The sequence below is a fragment of the Vidua macroura genome, chromosome 1 (genome assembly GCF_024509145.1).
Source record: "Vidua macroura isolate BioBank_ID:100142 chromosome 1, ASM2450914v1, whole genome shotgun sequence".
In the NCBI taxonomy this organism is placed as follows: domain Eukaryota; kingdom Metazoa; phylum Chordata; class Aves; order Passeriformes; family Viduidae; genus Vidua; species Vidua macroura.
The window spans coordinates 101,877,985-101,893,835 of NC_071571.1; the positions used below are offsets into that span (position 1 = coordinate 101,877,985).

Here is a 15,851-nt window from a genome sequence, read left to right on the forward strand (position 1 = left end):
AAAATAAAGTGTGGTCTCCATCTGTATGGAAGAAAATATTAGTCATGGTACCTAATTTTACAAATGTATCTTCATAAGTCATACATGGCAGTATAGCAAATAAAAAGACATGTCATTACACATGCAAGAATAAAAAATTGAATGCAATGGATCTTTTGAACAGACTAGTCAACATGTATAACAGATCTGAAAATACCTGAGATAAGGATAATTATCATTAATAGTACCCTTTGGGCTCTGCTAATGTGTTGGTACAGAGGCCTTCACGCACGTTCCTCTTACCTGCAATTGTGCTTAAGCTCTCATAGAATTATAAAATAATATACTGTAATTAGACAAAGATACCAACTCAGTGTCAAAAACTCCCCAAACCCTACCAACAGCAAAACACCAAGAAACCCCACCCACCACAATCAAAAAGACTAGATAACGAAAAAGAAAACAACACCTTGAACACTATTTGTAGGATGGGTTTCTCATTGCCAACAGGGTCTAGTAAAACTAGAAGAGCAACAAGAATGAGGAAAGACACAGAACAAGCCCTATAAGAGAAGTTAAGGAGACTCTTTAAGTGTAAAGACAAATATTTGGAGGTACATGAGGGGGGCAATGTAGGAAAGATGAAATATTTCTAAAAGAGAAACTAGGGAAGACTTGTGGGCAGCAGGCTTGGAGGGAAAAATCCCAACAAAACAAAGAAAAACCTCCAAATCAATCAAATCAATCAAGTGGCACTTCCTCATACAACACATACTTAAACTGCAGAACTTACTGCCATAACTGAAAGCTCACACAGGTGGGGGGCGGGGAGGGGGGGCAAAAAAAAAAAAAAAAAGAATTCCTGGAAGAAAAATCTACCAAAATTAAATTAAATCCATAAATACTACTCCCAGTCAAAAAAACCTCAGCCGTAAATCCATAGAGACTAAGACAACCAATGTGGGAAACATTACTATGTGCGGGTCCCCTTCTTAAACTCTTTTTCCTGTTTCACTATCAGTCACGGTCAGAGATGAGATCTGGTACTAAATGAACTCGTGATCTGAGCTGGTACAATATTCTTATGGTTTTATTGAGCTGTGCAAATCAATTTAAGGTAAATTATCTAGGACACTGTGCATAAAACCTTTCCTTCTGCACAGAAAGTTATGCTGCTGCAGCCTACTGTTCAGCAAGCTTTTAAAGATATTATTATTAAAAAACCCCACAATATGAAAATGAATCACAGTGATTGAAAAGACCTACTGTTCACAGCTTAATAGCATCCAGAGAACTGTCATTTATCTGAAAAAGATTTTGCTTATTTCAAGTTCTGTGCCAATCTCTAACCTACACAACTTTACCCACCCCCAAGAAAATCCATAAAAGTGCTCAACGACCTCCCAAATATAAAATTAATGGGGAAAAATGATTTGCTTGTTTTGTTTTTCAATTGCAAGTATTTGTGATTTTTATATTAATATCACTGCATAACCGGAAGCTCAGCTGCATGAATGATGTGCTGGCAGTATTAGCTGTGCATTAGGGTCCATATATATCCAACTGCTTAAGCCTTTGCAACATTAGACCCTTGGGAATATAGCTGCTTAGGATGACTTCTGTATTTATGGAATATAATAGTTCTTGCCAGCCTTTCATTCACCAGTGAGAAGACTCAAAACCTGCTCTAAAGAACAGAAGGCCAAGGATGAAATTTAATACTTTATTTCTTTAAAATCCAGTGAATACCCTCTGCAGTTTGAATGGCTGGCTCTCAGAAATGTCAACAGCCATCTTCCTCTATTGACATGATTTTTAGTCCCTAAAATTATTTTTTAATTATGATTTCTCACTTACACATTCCCTGACTTATTCTTTTGGTCCATGATATACCCACACTCTGCTGTTGGTTAGCGTGTTAAGTTTGCTGCCGTTAAAATCTAGGGAGAAATTCAGCAGATAACAACAGTGATTAGAAATGCTAATTCTAGGGGTGGAAAAGAAAAGCTCTACTGTTCAGCTAAAAGTATGCTATCCTAAATAAGCGAGTCTTCTCTTCCCAAAAGGAACAGGCAGCATTAACATCCTGAGATGGAAAGAAAAGCTAAAGTTAGAGGACACCTGCCTGCCAGAAAGAATATTCTCGCTCACATTTTAAAATCTACAAATCCTATCATGAAGACTCACTCTGCTGTGATACCTGCTGGAAATCTAATAATTAATGGCAGGGTTTCAGTAGGATGTGGTGACACCTGACCTCTTCCTAGAGTGACCATATATTTCCTACATAGTTTTTTCATTCACATTTCTCCTCTGCTTTTTCTTTTTGTTGTTGTTTGTTTGGATTTTTTGCCTGGAGTAGGCACACAACCTGCACCAAAGGCACTCTGGAGCTGACTGACAACCAGGTCCTGCTGCTGTTTGTGGTCAGTCGTAGGTTTGCAGGCAAGGGGCAGTTTGTTGTCTGCACAGAGTGCAGCAAGGACACACTTTCCCCTATTTTAGTTAACTTGTTCTTTGCCTTTTCTTGTTTTCCTACATGACAGTTCTTAAATTTGGTATTATTTAGCTCCTATGAAAGAAAGTATGTGGGTGTATGTTAAGAAAAGAATGATCTGCACAGCTCTGTCACTTAACATCCTCTGGAAGTGAGGGTGGACGTGATCAAAAAGCATTCACCAAATTAACAGAGATAAGAGGAATTGCATATCTTTAGCCTATTTCATCTTGCTAAACAATTTCAGTTCAAACCAGTGGGATAATTATTTGCATTAAAATATGTTTAAGTCCTACTGACAGCAGCAAGAAAACTCAAATGTAATGAATTGCCAGAAGTGTCAGAAAATGTTTCCTTTTAAAAGAAGATTTAAAAGGCAAAGTTCATCTCTAACATCGACGTAGCAGAAAAAATTCCAATATTCTATCTTGCCTAAGGATAAATATCCTTTCAAAACATCCAGCATAGGTTTTTAAAACAAATACTAGTAGATTAATTACAAGAGTACACTTTAAACCAACCGAAATTAATCTACTGATTTAAAGCAAGAAACCCTAATCTGCATGCTTCATGTCATAGCTGGCATGCTTACAACCAGAGGTAGCTCCATTTCAAGAAATTATTGCAAGTTTCCAATGTAAAAGGCAATATGAACTTGAAACTGTGTTGTACAAATTACATTCTCCTCCTGACTCCTTTTAAAGAGAAGGCCCTGAAACTTGAATTGAATCTCTTTAACTACAGCAAAACAAATTATGTGACAAGGGTGACAGAACAAAACCATAAACATTTTGTGGAAACTTTTAGCAGTTAACTGCAAATGTGCATTGCCTTTTATCTGCTTTATAATGCCTTTTATCTGATTTATAATAGCCCTACTTATATTTATTATAAAAAGCTTCTTAGATCCTCAGAGGAAAAAAATTGTTCATAATACCTTTTGGTTTTTAACCTATCTATTTCAGTGTATGCAAGGTATACATGAAGTCTTCTATTCACACTATTTAGCTTGTTCTCTGTTCCTCAGCTCAGGTTGCTACCTTCTGCAAACAAAATATCCTGTCTGTGTATGCAGTCTTTGTTGACATTAAAAGAGGTAATCTGCTGTTGACAATAAGTACAAGCCATGGATGAAGCTATGGAGGTGATGAAAAAAACAAGCAAGGTCTAAGCTCAACAAGGTGGCAGAAGGAGAAGCTGTGATCTCATCAGGTGCTGAAGAAAGGCGAATGTAGCTCTTTACTGCCGTGCAAATGAACACTCACTTCTTTGGAACACCAAATAATGACACTAATATTATTTGAGTAGGTGATAGTCTCTGTTCCATAGGTTTCCACTGGCTTCAGTGACAAGGTGCATACATGTGATGATTTACCTATGATCTGTACACTTTTATCATGGTCACTGAAGTAAAAACCAAAGATTCTCCCTGACTAGTAAACATACTACTTTTGCAGAGCACTCAAGAATGGCAAAACCAGCAAATCAACTGGCAATCTTTGGCTTAAATAATTAATTGATAATAAAGACAATTCTGAAACATACTCTGCTGTGTCTACCTTTTCTCTGGCTGTGATGGAAAATCTGTTTTATTGTAGTGTATAAATAGTGGCAATTCATAAAAAATTTCAATATCCTTCTGAAAACTGCCACTTTTGAAAGTCTGAAATGTCATCATCCTTTGAATAAATTGACAATGTGTCTTCATTAAGAGTGTGGTTATTTTTTGCACTTATTTACATTTACTTCATTATAATTCAGTTTGATTTACACATAAGTGGACAAACAAGTGAATTTCTTGCCATCATTTGATGTTCATGTCAAATTTTAATATATAAACTCCTTGGTAATTAAATCTTCTACAGAGATTTCAGTGCACCTCAACAGTGGTAAAAAAGACAAGTAATTCTTTTGTTTCTTGCCTTAAAAAAGATTGAGAATCCGGATCAGTTTGTGATTCTGGCCAGACTACTACACCTCTGTCAAGCATCACCACAGGGATCAGTGCTATTCCACTGGCCGTTTTTCCAACCTTTACCTCCTAGGGTGGCACAAGACTGCTGCCACCTCTGCACTGAAGGATTGCTTTCAGAAGATACCCTGGCAGCAGCCACAGCTGTGAAAGAATTCAAAACAGCAGACCCCGAAAGCAGCCACACTTTAAAATAAATCTATGTCCTTCACAGGGCTGTGGCCAGGACAATGGTAGTACAGGCTTTAACCTATTGAGACTGTCTTTCTTTAACTCAAAATTAGGGTGTACACTGAAAAATACCTACTCAAAAATATTCTAATACATACTCAAAAATATTCTAATGTTCAGAAATGATCGTCTAATACATTTCTGGTTCAGTCACTCCTACTTAAAATGATAATTCAAGTTATTAGTCTTTCTATTGCCACCAAATCTAACATCCAAATTTAGATGTAAAAATATTTTTATCCTAATAAAATGCAATATAAGTATATGAACTTTTCATCTCAAATTGTAGCAAAAAAGGAAGAATGTGACACTTATTATTAATAATTTGCAGTAGCTGACTAGATGCTGGACTGACTGTAAAAAAACCCTCTAATTAATTTGTATTAATAGGTACAAAACTTGGAAGAAATACCAGAAAATGTCAACAGGTTTGGAGACTGCAGAAATAACTTAAGTTTTAATTAGCAGCAGCAATAATAATAATAAATGATAATATCTTTCCAGTTTCACAATGAAAGTCTCTGTGTTGTGTGATCATAATAAATAAATCAGGCTGGATAAAGTGTGAATATCACCTCACTATCTGGCAAATCAGACTCACAGTATAAGACAACAAACATTTAATTTGGTGTTACTATGATGATGTAATACTTAATGTAACATTGAAATTTATTCACAGGCACCATTGTTCATATGACTTCCTCAAATAACTGCCTTTTCAGAATGGAATTAATTATTTTACACTGTAAGCTACGAAAAAAAATACTCTAAAAAATGCAAAGTACTTGTGAAAAAAGGGAACTTTTTCCAGATATTTCAAAGTTGAATCTGTTCTTAAAAATATTGAGACAGGAAGGCTTAGAAACAAAATTTAATATCTGCGTCTTTATTTTTTTTTTCTGAATACAACTCCTATTTATTAACTTTGGATCATTTGTGATAATGTACAGGATTTCCTATGGCTCCCAATCCCAGTATTTCTACTGCAAACTGTTGGGGGCCTAAGTAGATCCCTGAGCTCCTTTCCGGGGATACAAATTTAATTCTTCACTTCTCATTGGTATAAACTGTTGTGGGTCAGTGAGTTTGACACAAGGGATGGAAGAAATATGTTACACTTTTATTACAGAATACTTTATTTTAGGCTTGAACATCAGTTTTTTTGTCTAATGCAAACACCATCCCAAACACAAACTGTGCATTTTAAGCAAGAAATCCTGACCTTCACAGAAGAGCTGTACTTTATACACAAACCAGTCCCATTTTAAGCTCCAGTTGTTTTCAGTAAAGTCAGAGTATTTATTAAGGCAATAAAGTAAAGGAATTAAAGAAAACCATGGTAGAGTTTTATAATTTTACAGTTCCAGCATATATTATAAATTTGAGAAGTTCAGATGTTTTGAGATTTGTTGATTTGGGGTTTTTTACCTTTTTTTTCCCCCTCCCAAACTGTCCTATATTTGTTTGTAGTATGATCCCAGTTCCAGTCTTGTATTTTTGAAACTACACAGTCAAAATAATAACTGATTATTTCTGAAAGCACTACTGGATTGATTGATCCATCAAAAGCAAATGTACTGCTTACAGAGAACAAGAGCAACAGAACAACTAACACTGAAGTATTTTTTTGATCTCATGTATGAAATGCTTGTAACTTTAACACTGACTAATCAGAACATTAAGGAGTCAGATTTAATGCAGATTTTTGCAGATTTAATGAAAAGCAGAAAACTTAAGTCACATCTGCATGCAAACAGGTATTTCATATGGAAGAAAAGCTATTGCTGAGCTTTAGCAGAATCTGCTCTTCACATGAAAAGAGCTCAAATTCATTATCTGCTGTTAACGCATACTGTACAGCATGAAAAAAAACTGCTACCACAATAAAAAATTTCATGGGTTACCTCATTGCTTCTTCTCCCTAATATCCTCTACTTTTCAGCATCAGTTCTGACAATTTTAACCTCTGTATGAAGATTAAGGAGCTGCCAACAGCTGTAACAGCCTATGTGTTTTCAGCTGTCCTTCTCTGTCAGCCTTCTTCATTAGTTCTTCAGGTGTTACTAATTCAGGCCAGTAATAAGGCTGCCAGACCAACACAACTTTATTGTTGTCTGGCCTTTCAAAAACTTCCTGTGTTTGTTTAAATATGAAAATAAGTGTTTATGTAAATATGAAAATCTACCAATGTGCATCTTAGATCACAGAACACCACAAATGACTTCATTTTTTAATGTCTAATTGATTTTAAAAAGCTAATATTGATATTAATATTGAGTAATGTTAAGTACTGCAATCACAGGTAGTTATAAAAACCTGTGTTTGTTCTACCCAAAATGGTAAACAAAGCCCTAAAGTAAAAATTTGGATAGAAAGAAAAAATCAAGTGAAGCTATTGAGTGGCAATATTCTCTGCATTCTCTCTTTTACATTTTTATTGTATATTTTCACATTCACAAAAAAGATGGGAAAATTGTGAGTTAATTGAAAATTAGAAAATGTAACGTGATGCTATTTTGTAACTTCTTTGGGCTACATGAAAGGGAAATTTAAACAATTTGTGGTCAAATAAAGTTACAGCATTAACTGTACAACCTAAGCAAGTTTAACCATATATAAACCATACTTATTAAGTTTTTTTTAATCCAGGATAAAGACTTTCTACAGCCCCACACTACACTTCACCTAAGCAAGATTTTTAGTTGCTTCAAACATTGAGATGCACACTGTGAAAAGCAGCCACATCCAGGCATCAACACAAGATTGAATTTGAATACCAGGTATCAGAAAAATTTGAAATGCTTAACAAAAGTCTGTGTAACTTCAAATTCTGAGCAAAAGGATTTATCTTTCTTTACCATGTCTTTATAATATGAATATGATGCCCTGATTTTTAAAAAGAAAACCTGATGAAAAATTAAAGTCATCAGCTAGAACTCAAATTGCAATATCTGAAAATGTAAAGCAAACCGTAGACCTGATTAATCTAAAGTACTTTCCCTGTCAATGCCCACATTAACATTTCATTCTTAACAGCTAAATTAAAGAGCTTGCCTGACTAATAAAATAGCTTTAAAAATTATATTTAAAACTCACACACTAAAATCAGCACAAGGGACTGCATCCACACGACTTATGAAGTTTCCAAAAAATACATTGCCTCCCTAAAACATTCTTTGCAAAGGAAGATGAATCTTTTTGAAAACTCTCCCTGCTCCCTAAAACCTGTGAAGTGTTTACATGTTCTCTACTAAGCAGATGATTCATGTTCGCTGGTAACTGGTTTGCATGACCAAACACTTGACAATGCAGCCCAGGGGGTAGGTGACCATTGCTTGCTATAAACCTACACAAAACTGATCAGATGAGCTTCATTCAAGACATATTTTAAGCAAAGCGACTTCATTTGGCTACTTTTGGGGAAGACAAGGGGTAAAGGAATTATACACTGAGCAGTTTTGTAGTTCCCAGAAAACTGAAAAACTTTATTCATAAAGACAACTGACCTTGAGTAAACACACACTTAGATAATACACGACAGCTACCAGCATAATATGGCCTTAATATGTTCACCCTGATTCACAAACTAAATCTCCATCAATAAAGGATTAAAATTGCAGCAGGTCAATTCCTGTTAACTTTAGCAAATATCAACACATTGCCAAAAATAATAAAAAAATCCTTTTTGATAGGGCATGCATGCTACTATTCCAGTGTTGAAGCACTTCCGCTGATTCTACCTTTGAGCAAAGATAATGCCTAATCTGGTCAGACAAAAATTTATCTTGATCCCTGTCACAACTTCAAGGAAGAAAATACACTGGACACTTGACTTATTTCTATTTATCCATTTTGTAAAACTCCAGCTCTAATTCTTATGATTTACAGAATTAGAATACATCAGTCAGCCAGGAAATACTTTGTAAAAATTGTACAGTCTTTTATAAAAGTAATGTAAGACTATGTAAAAATTATAAAAGAAATCCAGAAAGCTTTCAATTTTTTTATACCAACTAAAAGAACCATCAAGGTAGCATAACCAAATCATATAAATACTGATTTTTTTAAAGCAAGTAAAACTCTTGTGGGGGGCACTCCACAGACTCTTAGAGCAATGTTAAAACACTGTAAAGAGAAAACCATTTGTTTTAAAATTTGTATCACTACTAAATAAAATATTCTGCTTTCATATTATAGAGAGGTATGTAATTTAAAAAAACAGACAAACAAACACCCAGAATATTTTAGTCTAAATATGAACTCCTCAACTTTACTCAAGTTCTTGGAATTTCAGTCATAAATTGCAATTAAGAGTATGATTTTGCCACAGGAAATCAGTATTTTCATATCCACTTATTTTAAGGATAATTTTCACAATTAAATGTGTATTAGTTAATTTGTATGCAATTTAAGAATGTCTGTCCAAGCACATGCAATATGGCACAAATATGCTCAAATTAACGCCTCAGGAGTGTTGGTCAGATTGTACCATCAGTGAAGTTTCTGCATTTCATCAGGGATTTCTCCTTAAAGACTCCTGATAAGGTGCAGTCATTTTCTCACATTTGGCATGCAATGTATCTGAAATCCATCTTCAACTAACACACATCGATTTTTATGACAAAGATTACATGGCTAATGTCATCCAAAAAAATGACACATCTGTAATTCAAATTGCAACACTAAGGGTCTTTAACAACTCATTACCATTCATATCGTCACAAACCCTAAAATTGTCTCTTCCCTCATTCAAAGAAGGGTAACCTTTGTCACTCTATAGAATTTGCCAAAATGTGCCCCAGAGCAGCCTACATCCCCCTTCACATCTATTTTGAAGTAAGGATGATTAGCCCTAAAGTCCTGCATGTCTACTGCTAAACACTTGGTTTGGGCTCAGAAGGCCTTACTCCATACATCAGCTATTAATTACAGAATCAGTAATGCTTAGCAGAGGATGACTGACTGATTACTATCCAAGTATTTATTTTTATATCTGTCCTTATCCAAAAATACTAAATGGGTCAATTTTTTTTTCAGCTGGAAACCTAATTTTACTTTATCATTGGCTTAAACTGGAGTAAAATCAAGCCCTGAAGCACAATAGCATTTTTTTTTTTCAATCTGCCTTGCTCACAAATCCTCCTGGAGATAAATAACATTCTAAACCAAGAAAAATCTAAAAGCCCCCAAAAATCTTGGCATGCTTTACATTTTACAAATATTAAACCTATGAATTGAGTTGAGATGAAAACAGATGGGAAAATATGAAAGTGACACAAATATATTTACTTCTAAATCAGCATTAGATTTCTCTACTTCTTTTAAACTTTTAACAACCTTTTAAATATTTATTTTAAATTAGGACTAATAATTGACACTATTTAAACAATATGATGGTATTTTCAGAAAACCTATTTAATTAAAAACCACTTATTAATATTTTTATTTTAAACCAAAATGGACTTCGAATTGAGATTTCAAATGAATTATTAATTGTTTCAAAGTCCACTGGGTCCTATTCTTTTCCCCTCTAAGAAAGTTAAATTTTCATCTATATAAAATACCAAGCCGTGAGTCAAATTTAACTAGATATAGCCAGCTTCTGTGAAAAAGGAGAAATTTTGAAAGCAATAATAAAATAAAAATATCTCCAGCACTATGAAAAGTCCAGTTTAGCCTTCTTTTATCCCAGAAACTCAAAAGAACATATGTACTATAGAGAACTGCAAAGTACATGTATCACCATTTATTTACTCATCTAAGGATCAACATTAAAGAAAAAAAAAATCCACATAAAATGAGCAACAAATACCTCAGAACTGTAATACCTGCATAAGACAAATACTTCATGTCAAGCTCACATTCAATTTCTAAAAAGAGTTTCTCATTTTCACTAACTTACATCCACCAATTGAGCAATTATGCAATATGTGGGTGTACCTTGCAGTCGTTTTTTTTTAACATCTGCATTCTGTGTTAAATTCTAACTGTACAAGATGTCTGATAATTTTTCTTTATCTTGAACCTTCAAAGTGGTAGGTTTACCAGAGGCAAAACCACACATCAGAGAATATGAGTCATATAATAAAGAAATGACTCTTCCCCTTCTCCCCCTTGCACCCTGAAGCTATAACCTAAAGACACTCTATTGTAAATGGCTTCTTTGGCAGTATTGATAGCATGTACAACTTGCAATCATTTAGGCAACAAATGAAGATATTTCAAGTCCTTACTGTATCCATAACAAATTGCTTTCAGTACCATTTTAAGACAAATTAAAACTGTGCTACAGCAAAAATAAAATTCAGAATGTCTATGCACTTGCTTTCTTGTCATACATAAAATATGAAACATTCTATGCATGTGCCTATAAATAATAACATAAAAAGATAAAAATAATGTATGATGCCTATGCAAGTTAATCTGAAAAGTATCTCTCATTTGTATTCAGAAGATCAGCCTCCATGCAGAAGTCCCACATTGATTCCATATCAAATTAAGGCAACATTTACATACAAGCAAACCACTGTTCATGCCAACTACAATACATGAGGAAGCAAAGCACCTCACTTGACCACTGCTTACGCAGGTTTCCACTCTGAAGTGCAGTAAGTATGGGAAACAACTCTGAGGCCACTCTAGCCTTTTATTTCCTTTTATATCGTTTTCTGCAAGTAGACAGTTAACTCCTCAGACTAACATCCTGCATCTAATTCCACATAGGAAATCAGCTTTCAACAAAGCCTTATTTGATGTGTCAATATGTAAGATTGCATCAGAAAATCTGAAGAGAACTAAATGCAGAAACAGCATTTAGAAACATTAGCAAATAAATCTGTAACAACAAAGAACTACTACCACTAAAACCTTGCACCACTAAAACAGGTGCAACAACCACAGTCTTGTAAGAAAGTTAACAGAGGCGATGCTGGCATAAGATCTTTCTATGACCATCTTCCAAAAAGTAAATAACCCCAATGTTTCAGTAAATCCAAGTGAAGCAATATATTCCTCCTCGAAGCAGAATAAATCAGTGGTGTCTATTCTTACCTGTGTATAGTCAAAGTCAGAAAGAGGAGCTATACTCTTGATGTAGTCCATTCGAAATTGGTTTTCTGGGTTGGCCAATGGAACTGGGGGTATTAAAGTGCTCATAGCTGAAACTATAGTCTAGAATTGGATAAAACAAAAAAACAAAACACATTAATCTGGATACAGGATCAATAGAAGATAATCCAATCTGATCAGCAAAATGGGATTTCTCTCATCACAGTCTTGGAAAGCATAATCCTTATAATTTCCAGTACAAACAAGCATGTAAGAACAGTATAAAGTGTGTTCTTACCACAATCGCATCTTTAACGTTTTTCCGAATATCCAGTATTTTCTGTTTCTTTTCTCTGCATTAAAACAAAAATATGAACACTTTGATTTTTTCTTCCAAAGCAGTTCAGTCACTTGCATTTAATTTTTTTTTCACTGATTGCTTGTTTATCTGCTCTTCCAACATTAGAACATACTAACAGTAAAAAAAAAAAAAGGCAAGACAAACAGATTTTGCCCTTATCCATTTTCTTGCATAGTATGAAGAGCAATGCACATTCATCCCTAATATATTTTTTAAATCATTCAATCACAGCCACATCTGCAAAGCTTCCCCTGATAGAACTGGAAGTCATTCTTTCATTTCTACAGCATGTTGTAAACATGCTCTAAATTAACAACACGTAGGTGAAGGCCAACAAATATCTAAAACGAATGCTATGGATTAATAATGATTTCTGGCAAAGACTTCTTTAGAGAGAAAATGATGTAGCCCCACAAAACAGGAGGATTTCTAACAAATAGGCAAAATTAGTTTCAGTTTTATGCTAACCCCAGCACCGGAAAAACAGCACACAGTGTCATCTGATTATGATTTGACATGTATTTTTGTATTACAGACAGATGCAATATTTGGTTATTTGCTTCTATGTAAAAAGTAGTCGCCATATTGTTGCTACACAGGGGCCTGTCAAGCGCTGCAGTAGCAACAGTGTAAAATACAGTAAAGGGGCCAGAAGGAGAAAATGCAAACATACAATAGCAGCAATTTCCTTATTCGCACTCCCCTCCCTCCCTCAAAACACAGTGTCAAGCCACCAAAACACAGGGGATGAGAGAGCGTACTGTGTGTTAACCTGTTTCCAACATTTAAGGAAAAATAAGTCACAAAGTGTCAATAATTCTTACTCTGAATTAAATCCATTGACATGTAGGATTCGCATTTGTTTCACAATAGTGCTTTTTCCTGACTCACCAGCCCCTAAAAGAGAAAGAAGGAAAGGGAGAACATTGTGATACACAGCTCAGGCTAGGTGGTCGGAGAGTTTTTTTTTGGTGTTTTTTTTTTTTTTTTTTGGACGCGACAGCATCTCCCACCTCGGCAGCATTTCTGTATGTGTGCACCCATGTGGCTCAGGCGCTGAGCTCGATCTGTGGACGCCTCGCTTATTGCTCAATACAGCAGCCTACATTTTCCATAGCCAAGGCGCACGCCGCATCTCCCCTCTCGGCTGCGCCCGCCGCCCCGGCGGGCTGGGGCTGCTGCCCCCTGCTCGCCCTGCTCGCCCCGGCCCCCACCTCTGCCGCTTCCTCCTTACCCAGCAGCAGCAAGCGGTGTGTCGCTTTATAAGCCAGCCTCTCTTTCTGCAACTGCTTCTCTATTTTTTTGTTGGCTTCTCGCTGCGCTTTCTCATCGATACGCTGATCCTCCGTTTTGCTGTTGCCCAAACACCCCATAGCCGCTGCTCAGGGTGGATGTCAAATCGCTGCCTTCTCAGATTTAGTATTTACAAGGGGGAGGGAGTTGGGGGGGAGGCAGAAGACAAGTCTTTATATCCGTGTGTGTCCCTGCGACGGTTTCTCTCCGCTTCTTCCCACCCGGCTCGCTCACATAAAATGGTCTCTGGCCGCTTTCCGATCGCAGCGGAGTTGGCGGCTTCGCTCCCCACCAGAGATGCGGAGAGCAGGCGGCAGAGGTAACCCTGCCCCGGCGGGGAGGGGGTGGGGGGAGAAAGCTGTGCAAAAATGCCTAACATGCAACGAGAGGGAGAAAAGGGCTCCTCCTGGAAACCAGCCGGGTGCCGCTCTCCGCTCTCCCTCCCCACCGCGCACACAATCCCTATATTTCTCTGTAAAGGTCTATTTTTGTCTTCCTAACTCAGCACTGCCTCTTTCTGCGAGACCAGGAAACAGCCCCGCTACCAGCCCTACGCGCAGGGAAGCCGAAGGAGAAAGGTAAAAGCCGGACGGATCTACCTGGATCCTGCGGGGCCGGGGCCAGACGGCGCCGCGGGGTCCGCGCCCCCCGCCCCGGGCCGCCCCCGCCCGCCCCGCTCGGCGGCCCCGGCCCCGCGCCCCGGGCGCGCTGCTGCCGCCAAAACCCGGAGCTGGCATCGCCGCCGCGGGACCTGCGGCCTCCGGACCCTCGCCCGCGGCCTGCCGCAGGGGCAGGGAGCAGCGGGACGCGGCACTCGGGGGGGCTTTTCCCGACCTTTCCCCGCGTTCCTCGGCGGTACTGGAAGAGCCTGGCCGCTACTAGAGCAAGGGCTGGCACTCCTGGGTCTAGAATCCCAAGCTGGCACAGGTGATGGCTGCCGTCGTGACTGACCTGCGGGAGCAGCAGCAAGCCCCTGGCACCCGGGTGTGGGAGCGGCCGGGGTCTGCCCGTGTGAACCCCGACACACAGAGCACGCATATGCACAAACACCCTGCCTCGACTTCTTAACCAACAAAATGTCCCTTTCCACACAAGTAGTCACGGCAGCACATGGGCCTTTTTTCCCTTTGAATATTCCAAACTGCATCGGCTGAACCAGAAAATGACGCTGTCCAAACAGCTCATGATAACGTGTAATCCGAACGTGATAATATGCATGTCTAATATCACTACAACAACAAATGTCGACAAGAAACCGTATCTCCGTTCCTTCATTTGCCTCCATTTTAGATCCTAAAATGAAACTTCAAGCTAGACAACCCTATAGGTATTCATTTTTGCTTCAAACCTCTTGCCTTGCAAACTGGCACCTCAGTGCAAAAGCAGCAGTACAGCACCTGGCTCGTCCTAAACTCCCCCTGCATAGAAACCACCTGCACTGTTCAGATGTGATGCTTAATACATTGAGACACAAGAACACTAGAAAAAGAAGGGACGTTACTCTGCAGTCCCCAAATACTTTCAGCTTTTATCTCCAAATAGTATTAGTCCCCATACTTTCAAAGATGGCTTATTGAAAAATTAGTATTTTGATAGATACTTAAGTGTGCAAAATCCTGGTCCCAACTAAAATCAAAGAGAGATTGCCATCAACTTCAAACAAAATAGCATTTTAATCTAAAAAATCTTGAAAAGTATGTAGCAAAAAGAAACTAGATTTTACAAGCAGAAGGATTTCGTTTAGTTGTTTTTAGTTTTTTTCAATGGCTCCCTCACTCAGGTGGGAAATGCTGAATCAAGGAAGAGAAACTGGTACTGTCTACTTTGAGCACACTTCCGAGGAAGGTGAAAAGGGCAGGACCCAGAAAATGAGCAGGTACTGCTCCACCTGTGGTTGGGTATGCAGAGTTTTCAGGAGACTGTGGAATTCAAGTGCCAGATATGTGGTTTTATGGTACTGCTTGATCTTGACTCTGGAAGCTGTTTTCATCTTCTGTCTTATATAGGTGGGGGAAGCTGGGGGGAGAACACACTACAGGACTGACAGGATCTGCCAAGCCAAAATATGCATTTTTTAAGTTACTGAGCTGCATTTTTTTAGGACAGACTTCTTTTTTTCCTATTGACATTTTTCTGTCTGGAGAGGCAAAAAGCACCTCAGATACAGATAGGTTTAGAAGCACAGTTCAGGGTGACTGCTGTTTTTGGAGGCTGTCAGACACAGGATATATGATGAATAGCTTTTGTGAAGAGCAGTCATGTTTGCTCCCTGCCACAGCACTATGAGAGCTCAAAACTGAATGGCTTAGTTAGAAATCACTAACTGGGTCTGAGTTCTCATAGTCCTTCAGTGTTAGAAGCTGTAATTTATGGTGCACAAGATGTGTGTAGCCTTATTAATTACCTATGTAAATACCTCAGTTTGAGACCTGAGTCCCAAACCTGGCTAGTGTCAGTCGGTCTGCAGGAAT

At 37.8% G+C, this 15,851-nt stretch overlaps 1 protein-coding gene across 2 annotated transcripts in view; it reads right to left on the reverse strand.

Moving 5' to 3' along the window:
• Positions 1–15,851, reverse strand: part of GNAL (G protein subunit alpha L) — a 181,931-nt gene that overhangs the window by 102,125 nt on the left and 63,955 nt on the right. The window contains exons 1-4 of one of the 2 annotated variants that reach the window (XM_053988761.1): positions 13,322–13,953; positions 12,912–12,984; positions 12,025–12,079; positions 11,730–11,849 (exon numbers count right to left, since the gene is read on the reverse strand). In XM_053988761.1, the coding sequence (XP_053844736.1) occupies positions 11,730–11,849; positions 12,025–12,079; positions 12,912–12,984; positions 13,322–13,460 (387 nt within the window). In that variant the 5' untranslated portion in view covers positions 13,461–13,953. Of the gene's footprint in view, positions 1–11,729; positions 11,850–12,024; positions 12,080–12,911; positions 12,985–13,321; positions 13,954–15,851 lie in introns of those variants that run through there. The other variant, XM_053988752.1, reaches the window with a different exon arrangement.